The 14,641-nt window shown below is 62.1% G+C and overlaps 1 protein-coding gene across 6 annotated transcripts in view; it reads right to left on the reverse strand.

The window, feature by feature from the left end:
• Positions 1-9,413: 9,413 nt before the first annotated feature.
• AOPEP (aminopeptidase O (putative)) overlaps positions 9,414-14,641 on the reverse strand; it is a gene marked incomplete at its 5' end in the record, with an annotated part of 271,341 nt that continues 266,113 nt past the window's right edge. For 3 of the 6 annotated variants that reach the window (XM_081262546.1, XM_081262545.1, XM_081262543.1), the window contains 3 exons: positions 9,416-9,553; positions 12,596-12,740; positions 14,100-14,186. In XM_081262546.1, coding sequence (XP_081118672.1) covers positions 12,600-12,740; positions 14,100-14,186 — 228 coding nt within the window. In that variant the 3' untranslated portion in view covers positions 9,416-9,553; positions 12,596-12,599. The other 3 variants (XR_014018177.1, XR_014018176.1, XM_081262544.1) reach the window with 3 other exon arrangements.

Consider the following 14,641-nt stretch of genomic DNA (forward strand, 5'->3'; position numbering starts at 1 on the left):
AGGCAGGGCTGGCCTTGTGACTGGTGCTTCCCCTGTGCCCTTTCCCATGCCCATAAAGGTACCCAGGGGGAGGTGCTCCAAGGTGGGAACAGGGCAGCTAAGGCCACAGCCCCAGGGACGCTGCACAGCCTCGCCCAGCAGTTCCCACGCCACAGGGACCCCAGGCTGCCGGCCACCCGCTCTGCTGCAGAGAGGGAGCAGGTGTCCGGGGCAGCCACTGCTGCTGGTGGGCCACCCCCAGCACGGCAGAGAATCGGGTCCCCGAGGGTTGTCTGGCCGACCCTCCGTCCTCTTCCAGCTGCCTTAGGGACTGTCTCATTCACCGTCCTCTCGCCTCCCAAGCTGGCAGGGCCACGGCCCCGTGGCCCTGCTCACTCTCAGTTCAGACTCGTGTCCTTTGCCCTCCTGCTCCTCGGAGTCAGGACGATGGCCTCGCGCCGGCTCCATTCAGGCCTCCAGGTGGCAGCCCGTGCTGCTCTGGGTTTGCTGCCGCCCAGCAGCCTCGCTCGGCCTCTGGGAGACCGTGTCCTGGCACAGGAGCTGGGGCCTCGGACCACGGCAAGGAGGCATCCACGAGTGCAGATGGCTGTGGATGGGGCCCAGCTCCCGAGGAGCCCTCTGGCTGAGCCCTGGCTGCTGCCCTCTGGGCCTGTGTAGCCCTCGCTGCCCGGGTCTGACTAACTGGTGGCCACAGGTGCTTGGCAGCATGGTAGCTTTTGGCTGCTGGGACCGAGTTCCCGACTAGGGCAGCCTGGAGGAGGAAAGGCCAGGTCGGCCGGCCAGGCTGCTCGGGCCTGGGCTGAGGCAGAACGTCATGGCCAGGGGCGTGGTGGCGGACGGCTGCGCAGCCTGTGGTCGCCAGAAAGCAGAGTGGGCGTGAGGAGCCAAGGTCACCAGGCACCACCCCCCATGGCCTGCCTCCTCAGCCAGGCCCCTGCCCACTGCCATGCTGACTGTCCTCCTGTAAATCATGCTTCACCCCGAGTTCCCACACTGACCGTCACCTGAGCGTGCCGGGGACACCTCATAGCCAAACACAAGGGGCAGAAGCAAGAGCCAGCCAGGGGCAGGAGGAGGCCGACACTGCTGCTGGGGTGGGGTGCCGGCGGGGAGCTGGAGGGTCCCCGGAGCAGTGGGATCCCTGGGGAGAGCCTGCAGAGGGCAGCCAAGCCCAGGACGGCTGAGATGGCCGCCCTGAGCCCTGGAGGGCAACACTGGGGCTCTGCCCGGGGAGGATGGCGGTGAGGTACGTGCTCCTGATCTGACGAGGAATCCTGCATCCCAGGAAGAAGGCACAGATGTCACAGAGCCGCTGTTTGCCTTGCTCTCCTCCCAGCTTGTCACCGTCCCCCTCCACCAGGTGCTGGCTGGGAGGGCCCCCGCCTCCCCTGGACCCTGGATTCTAACATGGAGTCAGTGGGTCTGCATTAAGAATTCTAGGTTATTAATCATCACAAGCCATTTCACGACCAAAGAACCCAAGGTAAACTGGGTCAGCTTTGTGTCACTGGGACAGAAGTCCCCCCAAGAGCAACCTGGAGGAGGAGGGTCATGGGGCTCGGAGTTCCGAGGTTCAGTCCGTGGTCGGCGAACTCCGCTGCTCTGGGCCCCGGCCAGGCGGAGCGCATGGAGGAAGGGTGTGGCTGGAGCTCTGCAGCCAGAGAGCAAGGGGAAGGGGCCACCCGGAGGAGGCCCCCTGCCAGGGCTACCCCAGGGACTCGCCTGCCCCAGCTGCCACCCAGCGGGCCACTCAGACGAGGGTGGACGGCCCAGGAGCGCCCCCTGAGCACTCCTGCCAGGCAGCCATCTGCAGGGCCACCTCCTATCCGACGTGGCAGAGCGTGCCAAGTCTTGGCCTCCTAGACTCAGGGCCCAGGTTTGCTTATACCACGGATCCAGGTCACCACCTCATCAAGAGACTTAGAACAATGAACCTTACGCGTGGACCCCCTCCCGGGCGGTCACCATGGCCTATGGTACTTGGCGGTTTGGGAAGGAAACAGATCTGTGAGTTTTCTCACCCCATCGCCCAGAACTGGGGCTGGACCCAGGGGCACCCTCCACTGAGCTGCACTTCTGGCCCAGGATCCTGCTAAATTACCCAGCTGACCCTGAACTTGGGATCCTCCTGCTTCAGCCTCCAGCCTAGCTGGGACTGTAGCCCTGACTTGAAAATGGTCGTCTGGACTTTTCTGTAGTGGTAGGCGGCCTCCTAAGCCAGTGCGGGACGCTCCCTGGCCTCTGGTGATGGACAGCAGCCAGAACTCTTGGCTGTAAGCAACAGAAACAGGCACTGGATGGGAGGGGGGGCCACAATGGCTGGCCAGCGCCACAGCAGGCTGGTGGTGACACCCTGCTGCCTCCACTGGCCGTCCAGGCTCACAGCCCTGGAATGGGCTCTCTTTGTGCCCACTCCTCTCAGAACATGTCTGTGGGACTCCCCGTGACACTGGGGCCTGCACTGCAGCCGTGAGGGGGGCTGGGCACACAGGTTTGTCCAGCTGCTCCGGTGTCACTCGGTGCCTCTGAAGATGTGGCCCACACTTTGGAAGGCAGATGTCACAGTACCCTTCTAGATTGCCTGTGGCCAGTCCTCAGCCCAGCGGTCCACGATGCAAGATCAGGCAGCAGGGCTGGGTAGGAAGCTGCCCGCGGTGTCCATGGCTGTCTCCAGAACACGGCTCTGTTCACCTCTGAACCCGATGGTCCTGGGTGGCTGTCCTGAGCACTGCAGGACCGTCGACAGGACCCTGGCCTCCCCTGCCCAGTGCTGGGTGCACCCCTTCCCAACACGTTGCCAAGTCCCCTTCCAGCTGCGGATCACTGCTGTAAATGGGGGGCTCTTTCCTTTGGAACGACATCCGGGATGTAAACACCAGCTGCTGTGGACAGGACATCAGCCCTAACGGATCCTCATGGGAACGGAGCAGTCTGACTCCCAAATGCATGTGAAAAAGTGACCCTCAGCGTCAGGATACTGACCACGCACAGCACAGTTCCATGTGGAGGCGGATGACCAGCTCAGAGCCTCGCGGGGACCCCACCACCCTGTGATGGGGACTGGTCTTTGCAGAGGCTTGGCCACGTTCTGTAGTTACCCTTGATTCCCCCCTTCAGCCCACATCCAATGGAGGCAGCCCCTGACCCTGACTGTGGCTCACCCACCACTGCGTACCACCTCAGTCTTGGATGGGACTCCTTCTCGCACCCAGCAAACACTGAGGAGCGTCAAGGAGTGTGGGAACGTGGCCAGGCTCTGCCATCAACAGGACAAGGATGGCGGACCTGATGCTGGGTCTCCACCTCCTAGACCCAGGGCACTGAAGGCACTGGCCTTTCTCCATCCAAGGCTGCACTGGAGGCCGCTGGGCCTCTGTCTTCTCCAGAGAAGGCTCTAGCGGGTCTGCCTGGGGAGAGGAGGGAAGCCCTGGGGTGGCAGCCTCGCTCTGGGCAGGTGGTGTGCTGCCCCGTAAATGCAAACTTGGTTCACAGCCAGGTGGAGCTCCCTGGCCTCTCCCCTAGAGCTCCTGCCACCTGGTCTGCAGACGACCCGCCCCACTCATTCCTGTCCCAGGCAAGTTCAGCGACTTTCAGAGAGGACTTTCCAGTCCTGCAGGGGCGGGCGCCTCTCTGCACCTCACCTGCAGCTCCCTCCCCTGTCTGGGCCCCCGAAGGTTGAAGGGTGTGTCCATGCACCCTGCAAAGCCAGAAGGCACAGGAGAGACGGACATGCTGGCTGAATCCCACACACAGAGGACACACTGGGGGAGACATCCACAAGGCAAGTCCAGGAGCCAGTTCTAACTTGTGGACCTCTTCTACACATCGAAGGAGGTACTAACCCGAGAGAATCAGGGGAAGGGACACACTGAGGAGGCGGGTCACGGGAGCTGCCCTGGAGAGGCGTGTCTTCCCTGCCACCCCTTCCCCAGCCCCTCTGCCCCCTGGCCACCATGCACATCAACCCCTCGCCCTCCCACCATGATGCCCAGAGCAACGGAGCTGGTCCCTGTGGACTGAGTCTCTGCAACTGTGAGCCCAAACACACTCCTCGTCTAGGTTGGACTTGTTGGTATTTTGGTCGATCCAGAGCTAACACAGCTGTCCACGCAGCGTTCCCTGTGTCAGGCATGGCAAGGTGTCTGGAGAGGCCTTCAGGGGCACAGGCCACATGCAGGGACACCCCTTCACACCAGGACTGGAGTGTCCCCAGGCACCGAGGGCGGCTGCGCTGTGCTCCCTTGGGTGTGCTCCCTGGAGGGTGACTGACGGTACCTTGGCTGGGGACACGGGGATCAGTCCCCTCACAGTGGTGGGTTGGAGAAGGGACCAGGAGACAGGGAGGGAACTTCCTTTATGTCTGTATATTGTTTCTATTTCTTTGCATGTTTGATCTGTAAGAAAAAGAGTTGTGACCGGCACACGGAGGTCCCCGTCTGTCCTGGGCTGGCTGCTGTTGGTGCTCTGGGGAGCGTGTCCCTGGTGCTGGTCCTTGACTCCCTGGACGTGTGTTCTAGCACTGGACAGAGAACCTTCTAGGAATGATCTGCTCCGTGGCTGGATCCTCATGCCCTGGGACTGGGCTTCGTGGAGGAGCATATGGGGCCCTGACCCACCACCCACTGTGTCCGCCCAGCCTCTGGCACTTCCCTGCTCTCCACGTGGCCTCTCTGCCTGCAGGTGTGCTGGACCCACCGTCTCTGCAGTCACTAAATCAGGACATACCATTCTTTCCTGAGACTGTCTTTTCTTTACAACTTGACATGAGTGCAGGTGTCCAGCCCACTGGCCAACAGTTAAATGGACTCCCTCCTCACCTCCCTTGGCCCCAACTCCCATCTTCTGAAGTGTCCCCCGCAGACCTAACTGCCCTGAGCGTCCCCAGAGACCTGAGTGCTGCAGTCAGGGTGAGGAGCAGGTGTGCCAGCCACGTCCTCAATGCTGCCTCGAGAGGCCCGGTGTCCAGGGGACCTTGCGGATGCACCCTCCCTCTCCCAGAGGCCTGCTCTGCAGACCAGTGTGTGGGGGAGGGCTGCTGGGTGGAAGAGGGCCTCTGGAACCCGAGCTCTTGGCCTGGTCACCTCCCCACAGGCAAGAACACCTGCTGGGCTGGCCACAGCCACAGACCCAGTGCCCCAAGGCCCGGCTGAGGACACTACAGGGGAAGGGCACAGAGCAGCTGAAGAAAGCAGAGGCCTGGGTGGGGTGTCCTGAGGAAGCCACAGATGAGCTGCCTGAGGGCGGCTCCGTGTCCCTGTGCCCAGGCTGCTGTCTCCCAGGCAGGCAGCCTCCAGGGGAACGGGACGGACAGTCTGCCCGAGGGCACCCAGGACCTGGCAGTGGCCACAGAGTCTGGCCGTGTCTCCAGAGCAGTGGTCCCATCCGAGAGTCCTTGGGTCCGAGGAGCCAAACCCCTGCACTGGCCATGTCAGCCGCTCGGTACTGACCAGACCTGGCCTGTGGGCTGCCTGGAGAGGAGGCCACAGCGCCCTGTCGCCCATGTCACCCGGCCTCATTGTCCCCCAGCACTAACGAGCCATCGCCAGCTGCAAGGCCACACCCCAGTGACCACGCACCTCAGCCTCTCTCCTGGGCCTAGTTCAAAACAAGAGGGGGTTTGAACTGGTGCCCAGGAGACCCCTTCCTGAAGCCCTCCCAGCTGTATGGCCACTGCTTCCCCCAGGCGGCCCCAGGCCTCACCTTCCACAGTGTCCTGCTGGTCGGCTGGGACAAACTCCTTGCTGGCCATCAGTCTCCCAGACAGCACCGAGGGTAGGAAAGACCCATAAAGCTCACGCTTGAATCGTGCCCCCCAGGCCCTTCCCCACAACCCAGCTGGAGGGACATGGTCATTGTGCACAGTGACAGTGACCAGGAGGGGTGGAGGCCCTGCCCCCCACCGAGCTCGGCCTCTGGGAACTGCCCTGGGAGGCCCCGCAGCCCACCCGGACCCCACCCCCACTCCCAGGCGTCTGGCACCTGACCTTGGGCCTGGGCAGCTCTCAGCTTGGTGTCCCCACTGTGGAGTCCTCCTGTGGGTGGCCCTCGCAGAGGGCCTGAGATAGCCCACCAGAACATCCCAAGGCTGGCTCCCCACAAAGCCACCGTGCTCTGAAGCCAGTGTTCCTTCTGGGGACCAGTGTGACAGGCCGAGCACCCAGGCTGTGTGGAAGGTGCATGTGGGAGGTGCTGCGGGGTCAGAGGAGCCTCCCGGGCGGGGCCGCCTTGTGCACAGACCGACCCCATCCAGGCAGCACCCGCCTCACGGTGGCTCCCTCCACAGCTCCGGGAGGATCTTCGATGTCTCTGCTCCAGGTGAGGGCACCTTGCTTGTGCTGTAGACGACTACTTTGATGTTTTGATTTGAAATTCCAATAAAAATAAGTGTTTTTAAATCCTTTAATTCTCCAGTAGAAGCCACCATGGGGCACGGGGACGTTTGCTCTTATTGCTTTTCCTGACCCCCGTCTGCACTTCCTGTCTGGCCGATTCTCTGCATTTCTCCCTGATGTCGCCCAAAGCCTCACAGCCAGGTGGTGGGAACCATGAGGGGGACGGTCTGCAGTCTGGGTGGTCTGGGGTGACCCTGGGACTGGATGCAGTGGGGACCACGGCCGCTGTGCCAGGCCAGGTCGGATGGCTGCAGAGGGATGGCCAGGGTGAGCTGGGGTGACAGGCTAGGCTTCCCAGGCCCGGGACCCTGGCTGGTTCCAGCCACAGGTTGGCGGTTGGTGCGGCCTGTTTTCGTCTGCGCCAGAGCAGCGGTGGCCCCTGGAGAAGAGATGCCGGTGTTGAGAGTGGCCACCAGAAGGCAGGGCCTGCCCAGGAGGAGCATTTCCTACTCTGGTGGCCTCAGCAGGGACGGGACGGGCCAGCCGAACCCTTTGTTCTCCTGGAGGACACTCGCTCAGCAGTTAACCGAGTACTTTGCTCAAAGGACAGGCCCCTCGCTCTCCTGACACACACAGCAACCCCGGGGAACCAAAGCACTGACCGTTCTGGGCTCGAGGGCTGCTCAGGAGCAGAGGGCACTGCCAGGGTGTGGGGGCTGAGGCCACAGGGCCGGAGCCGCAGGGTGCTGCCACCAGCCTCTGACTCGGGGCCCCACCAGTCCAGGTGTGGCCACAGGACTCCCCCCAGGCTGGTGGGCATCTCACAGAGAACACAACTGGCCCTGTCCAGTGCCCAACAGACCCCACCCTTCCATGGCCAGGGGAGCCCTGTGGGGTCAGTGTAGCTTTGTCCTGCTGGCTGCTCAAGGCCACAGTGACTCAGGGTTAACTCCACAGGCCCCGGAAGGGAGCCCTGAGTGACAGAGGAGCTGGTGTCTGTTTCCACTAGACTTGGAGCCGATGGCATCTGGCGGTCCCTGCCCTGGTGGCAAGGAGGGCAGTCCTCTGGTGCACCCTGCCTGGAGGCAGCTGAGCTTCCCGCTTGCTTGCTCAACCCAGTGCCCAGCAGGAGGTGCCACGAGCTTCCCTGGGCACCCCAGCAGGCTGTCAGGAAGGTGAGCGGGGGACTCCGCAGATGGGACCCTGCAGGCAGCGTGTGGAGCAGGTGGCACTCAAGGCTTGGGGCTCCCGGCCTCAGGCTGGACTCGCGCCCGGCAGCTGAGCGCAAGCTGGGGTGCCTAGGAGAGCTGGACACCAAGGCCTCCACACGTCACTGCACAGAGCAGTGCAGAGGGACAAACCCCGAGCCACATGGATGCATGCCCAAATCTGGCTGTGACTTGGACAGTGACTTTGGGGATGGGTCCATCTCACTCAGGGTCCCTGGCACACACCCATGCTTCTGACCAGATGGAGTCACCTGCCCCCAGAGTGAAAGCCAGCTGCTGGAAGCCCCTGCTGGGTCCTCCTGTCGCTGTCGAGGGTCGCACTGGCCATGACTAAAGGGTGCCACCCTCAGCTCCAGAGCCTCTGCCAGGCCTGCCCTGCGGCTCTCCAGGCTGGAGCTGATGCTAGGGGCAGCGGGGAGGGCCCCCTCCCACTACCTGCGAGACGGGTGGACGGGCGAGTGGGAGCAGGGACTGCACCGTGGGGAGGTGGCTGCAGGCCTGGTGGTGCAGGCTGGGCGCCCATGCCTGGGGGTGGAGACCAGCTCTACCCCAGTGCTAGTGTCCACCGAGTGCCCAAGTAGTCACAGCACTTGGCGGGCCTCCGTGACCCGGGGAGAGGGACCCACGGCCTTTGCTGCAGCTCAGCTTTGCCTCCGTGGCTTCTGGGAGACAAGACACAGCTTTCGCCTCTTTGAAAAAACAAGACCAAGTCGCTGGGCTGTGGGTCTCCACAGTGGGCTGCAGGTGGGCAGTGCACCCACCTGGCGCAGGCTGCAAGGTGCCATGGGCTGCTCTCCTGGGGTCCCCTCAGCTCTGCCTCAGAGGCCGACCAACACTCGGGGTTCCAAGCGTCCCAGCACCACCTCCTCTCAGTCTCCACGCGAAGCTGTGCTCTTATGCCGACTCAGGCTCTATGATGGCACACAGCAGGTGCCATCAACATGCAGAGCACACGGAAGAGCCAAGAGCAAGTCCCGAGCAGCTTCAAGGACAAGGGTCACTGGTGCAGAAGGGTGGGATCTGAGGACCAAGGCCTCCTGGCAGGACCCCCAGTCCCTCTGGGTGGGGCAGAACCAACCAGAACCAGGCGCAGCTCAGGTTTGCTCCTCAGCCAGCCCAGCCCAGGATCACATGACCACACCCAGAGCAGCTTTTAAAAAGCCATCCTTCTCTGAGGGCACCGAGAAGCTCGCTCTCCAGCTTGCCCTTTAAACCTGAACCCTGTGGGGACGAGAAAGGACACCACCACAGACCCCTGGGTGCCTCGGTGGACCCCAGACACTGCAGGACAGCCTGGGAGCGGCGTGGGCAGGGCACGATCCTTTCACCCTCAGGCTCCTGCCCTGGAAACAGCTGGGACCAGCTGCGGTGGGAAGGCCCAGAAGAACATGCGGAACCCCTTTTTCTTGTCAATGTGTTTTTATTTTTAAACAGTATCAGATTCAGAAGAAAGAGGAACACAAAGACCAAATCCTTCACATTTTATTAATATGCTTAAGATTCTTATCCTGCATTTTTACAAAAAAGTATGAAAATTTTTCAAAAATCTAAATACTAGACACATCGACAAAATGATCTGCAGAATCTTCCGGGACTCGCCCAGGAGAGGAAGCCAGGGGTGCTGGCCAGGCCCGTGTGCGGAAGATGTGCCTCTCGGGAATCACAGGAACCTCTGGGCGCAGCCACCGGCAGAGAGGCTGCAATCAGCTCTGCCATGTGTCCCAGACCATCCACGGCTGGAAGGCAAGAGGCCCCGAGACCCAGCACTGCCACGCAGACTCCACACCTCAAAGGTGGGGACTGTGTCCGAAAGGACCCTCCGCTGCATGGACTCAGCAGAGCCCTGCTCTGGACAGAGGGTGCGGCGAGATGCACGGTGTCGTCGACTGACGGCTTTAGCAGCCCCCAGCCCCTCCTTTAACGTCCAGGGTCAAGGCGATCCTGGTCCCACCAGGGCTGGGAGGAGACGTGTCGGAGAACCTGTGATCTTTCCTGCAAAAGAAACACCAGTAAAGTTTATTACCTGGTCCCAGGGAGGGATTCCTGCTAAAGAGCACCTTTGTGGGCCTCGGCTCTGCGTCCGGAGGACAGGATGAGGCCAGGCCCCATCTTACGCCCTGGGAGTGGCTCACGGTGGCACTGTGCGCCACCCCTGCCCTCACACCTGGCTGTGAAACCCTGTGGGCCGTGCCCGGAGGCTTCCTCTACCAGGCGGACCCCAAGAAGAGCGCTCCCCTCAGACCCGTGTCCACCAGAGGCTTTGGGAAGCCTAAGCCGCCTGGCGAGAGGTGGCCCTGCCTCCCTCACACACCGGGACGGTCACAGGCCCTGGCACCAGCCCATCTGCCCTGAGGAGTGGCCATGGGAGCACATACAGATGGACACCACGCTGGCCGCTGGGGTCTGCTGCTGGCCGCTCAGGCCCGTGTCCGTGTGAGTGGACGTCCCACCTGGTGTGAGCTGCGGGCACTTACAAACGGGAAGGCTTTTGCTCAAGGGCTCGACTCCTGTTCCTGCTGAACTGAGCCAGTGTGTAAAATGAGAACTGATATCAGCTCAGTAGGCACCGGAGGGCGGGTCCAACTGACAGCCCGGAGAAGCAGTGCCTCGGCTGGAGCTCGCGCCATGTCCACCAGCGGCTGCAAACACAAGAGAGAGTTCACGGCGCCTGCGAAGTGACAACAGAGCCCCCCACAAATGTGACAGTCACAACGTGGCTTCACTGCACGCAGTTTTAGAAGGACAGTGCCTGCGACCTTTGGTACCTGACCCTTGCAGACAGCCTAGCGAGTGAGCAGACGGGTCTGCAGGAGACTGGGCAGCCGGTGCTCTGCCGCAGCCCTGGCAGCGGGCAGAGCGCCCGGGGCAGGGGTCTCCTCCAGGGTCGTGCTCCACACTGGCCGGGCGCTCAGCAGCACCGTCCCCGTCAGCCAGGCCTTGCACAGTGGCTCCGACTCAGCCGCCCGTCTCACCTTCTCTTCAGGTGCAGAACTTAGCCACTGTGAACAAGGCGGAAACCAATCACTGTTCACCATCAGCTAAGCTCTGCACCTCGTCAGAGAGGTCACCGCGGGCAAAGGTAAAGGGCCGGCGAGCGTCTTCCTGGCCGTGGGCGTCTTTGGTCTCCAAGGGCCACGAGGCGCCTCTGTTCTCCACGCGGCAGACTGAGGGCAACTACAGGTTGGGGCGCAGCCAAGGTCGTGGTTGCGTGGTAATCCCTGGCAATGTGATTTTAATCTTAAGTCACAAATCAGCATGCCAGGAACCCAAGCAGCCAGGGCACTCGAGAGCAGCGCGGTGCGGGCGCTCCCTGGGCAGGCCGCACACCGCCAGGCCGGCGCACCGGCCAACAGTGCCATCCAGACGCCCAGGGGTTTGCGCCACCCAGCTCGGCACCCAGAGGACCCGGAAGGCCAGGGCAGCTCTGGAACGGGAGGTGGGCGGCCATCGGCCAGCCTGGGCAGAACTCCGCCGGCTGTCCTGCCCGGCTCTCAGCCTCCTGCTTCTGATTCTCGGAGACATGTGCTTTCTCGCCTCAGATCTAAATGGCCTGCCCGGGACATCTCTGGGGACCTCTCCCAGGGCAGCAAGGGCTTCCCGCTGAGGGTGCCACTCGGGAGCGGCCCTGGCTCAGCAGGGGCACAGGCATCTGCTGTGATCCCTGGGTTTGGCTACAAGAGCAGGGACAGGAACAAAGACTGCACGAAGGGTGGCAGCTCTGGGGCAGGACGACTCCTCGGTCTCTTAGGGACAAAAATAAATGACGATAACAATGAAGTCACAAGGAGCTGGCACTCGGACGACTGAAGAGTCGCTTAGGAGGCTGAGGCAGAAGAACCACAAGGTCTGGGCGAGCCCAGGCAACTCAGCCAAATCTTGCCTCAAAGAACAAAAAGGCTGGGGATGTAGCTCAGTGGCAGAGCACCAGGTTCAGTCCCCAAATCGGGGGCCACTGGAGAGCTGGCCACGCCACAGCAACTCCTCCTGTGTGGTGCCATGGCTCCCGCAGCGGCTCCTGCTCAGCTCCTACCCTGCCCTGGGGAGCCGGAGCATCTGACGTCCCACCATGACACTGTGCGTCCCTCAGTTACTCCTACTGTCCCCTCCTCCTGGAAAACAGGGCCCAGAGTCTTCTGGAAGAGCACAGTCACACTGGAGAAGTCTCTCTTCCTCTTCAGTACCAGAGTTCTTACAGGAAAATAAGACATTTAAACAGTCCACAGAAATGGGCTTGGTAAGAGCAGAACAGTAAACTAAATGTCCAGCAAAGCCCCAAGAACCTAGACACCGGATCCTGAGATATTCATTAAACCACAGAGAAGCTTTAGGACAGGACGGACACTTGAGATCTGGTGCTGTTTTTAAAAAAGGACACACAATTAGGCAGATTATTTAAGACTCTGAAGAAAAACCAAGAAGACAAATGGTTCTGACTGTTAGAGGAAGAGCACACCAGACCACCAGGGCCGCCCTCAGCCCCGGGTCCCTCGCTTTAAGAACGACACCCACGTTTAGAGGCTGCCTGCCAGGAAGGAGAGCTCACAGGCCACCTCCAGGCACGAGGAACGGGGAAGTCACTTAAGCAGAAACTCTGCAGCACAGCGAGGGGAAGGGAGACAGGGTGGCTCTGAGCGAGGTGCAGGCTGTGGGGACTGGGGAGCCTTGTGGAGGAGAAAGCGCTGCAGGCAGAGGATGGACGGCCGTGGACTTGGAGAGGACCGGGGCCTCTGCCAGGCTGCCCATGGCAGGCCGCGCCCACCGGAGGGCTGATCTCACAACTCCTGTTCCTATAAACATACAAACCTCATGGGGCCACCCCGGTGCCTGTGCTTGCTGTGACCATGCAGCAGACGAGGTGCTCAGGGACCCTGGCCTCATCCCCAGCAGGCTCTCTGCCTCGGCTGGAGTGCCGCCCTGCAAGGCAGCAGCTGCTGAAACCCTGGGGCACCCTGGTTTGCTGGGCTCCTAGGAGGGGCACGTGGCAGAGCACCCGGGTTCAGTCCCCAAAACCGCAGGACAGACGGAGAAAATCACCTCTTTAGAACAGCATCTGGGCCACCACATCGGCCGAGGGTCCATCCATCTGCACCTTGGCCAGCTCGAAGCACCTGCGGGCCAGCTGCTGCTGCCGGGCATCCTCGCTCACCATCAGCTCCCCGTACAGGTACACGCCCATGGCCTGTGAGCAGAAGCCACAGTGTCAGAGACTCCTCTGCCAGCCCCGTGCCCTGGGCGGCCGTGCCGGCCTCCCCGACAGCGGGGAGCGGTCCTGTAACTCAGAGCCACAATGCCTGGCTCCTCCCTGTTCTCACCAAGGCCCCATGAGCCCCTACTGTATAGCCTCTGTCAACAGATTCTGGTGGCTTCCCTGGTGCCAGCGAGATGGCATCAGCAAGGCTGGGGCAGAGCCGGGGTCCCCACAACAACCTCCATGGGAACACGGGGGTCTGTCCCAGAGACAGGGATCCTTCAGGGAGTGTCCCGAGTGACTCCTCTTTAAGGCTGTCACCCACCAGGGCAGCAAGGAGCACACCACCCAGCAGCCATGGGCAGGAGGACCCAGTGCCTGTCCCTTTGCCCGGCTGACCACTTCCCACGGCAGCAGACACCGGTGCCCTGTTCTGAGGACGGTGCTGTGGAGACCCCATCTGCACTGCCCCACTCGCTTACAGCTGCCAACTGCTTCTGCAAGATGGGTCCCTGGGCCTCTGCCCGCTGTGCGTCCCACCCCTGGTCACCCCAGGATTCGTTCTGTTGGAGCAAATTAAAAGAAGTGCCGCAAGGCAGCACAAGATAAAAACCCAGTGGTCAGGGACTGGAAGGTGCACTTCTGAGAGGCTCCGACAGGAGGCCCTGGCGTGGTGAGGAGCGGGCTTGGGACGCTCCGCGGAGCCACCTTCAGGAAGAGCCAAGGTGCGTGCACACCTGCCCTTCTGCACTCCTGCTCCCACTGGGCAAGAGTGACATTTCTTTGCCACAGGTTTTGTGCTGCTCTCGGGGTGAGCTGCTCACTCACTGGCGTGCCCTGGTGAGACCCCACAGGAGTCCTTCTCCACACCATGCCCACTCTGTACCCAATGGACAGTGGCTCCATCCCAGTAGCCCACAGCACTGGGCAGGCAGCTGGTTCAGAGGCACTGCTGGGGGGTGGGAGGGGCACAGGGTCCAGTAGGTGCCCAGGGTGGTGATCCCCAGGGTGTCCTACAGGGACATCAGAGGTGGCCAGGGAGAACATTCCCCAACACATTCGCGCACACTTCCCATGACCCCCGAGTGCAGTGCCATGACCCTGGCCAGGAGACCTGCAGTACACTTCCTCTGCGGAGAGGTCAGTGGTCCACGGCAGGCCAGACCCCAGGAGCACTCGGGGTACGTACCTCCCTGCCTCAGAGGCACTGCAAGGGGACAGGCTTTCGGGGCAAGTGAAAGAGGCCGCAGAGCCACCTGGGCCTGAAGCCTGGGCCTGTGAGCGCTGTGAGGAGCCCTGGCGCTGTGCAGAGGGCGTGGCCAGGACAGGCCAGGCAGGCCCACTCCTCACCTGGTCCTCCAGAAGGAACCTCTCCACGTGCCTGTGCGCCTGGGCGTGCCTGTGCTTCACCACGAGCTCGCACCACCGGTGGCGGACCTGAAGGAGCAAGAGAAACCCGTAAGCCACAGGTGGACCAGGATGAAGAGCCTCCGCACTGCCCAGGCGGCTCTGCAGCTCAGCGCAAGGTCAACACCTTCTGACGTAAATTCTGTGTTAGTCCAGTTTATTTTTAGAAGGAAAAAATCCACCTGCTGATCGGGAGGGCTGCTGGTCAACTCCAGGGGGGCCAGGGCCTGTGTCGGGTGGTACGTCCTTGGCTGTTTCAGACCCACCGCACGCCAGGGAGGACTGGGAAGTGAGGTGCACGCTGGGCTGGCCAGGTGCCTCCCGCAGAGTGCTGTCCCTTCCCCGTGGTCACCCTTCCCTGCCCGCAGTTGGCTTGGTTCTCCGCTGCTAGCAGTAACCACAAACTGCGAGGAGGATGCCGCTCTCTGAGGTCCCCAAGAGGCCAAGGGCCCCTGTGTGTGCATGGGAAGGAGCAGGGCAGGACG

Source organism: Spermophilus citellus (assembly GCF_964194105.1).
Source record: "Spermophilus citellus genome assembly, chromosome: 12".
Classification (NCBI taxonomy): domain Eukaryota; kingdom Metazoa; phylum Chordata; class Mammalia; order Rodentia; family Sciuridae; genus Spermophilus; species Spermophilus citellus.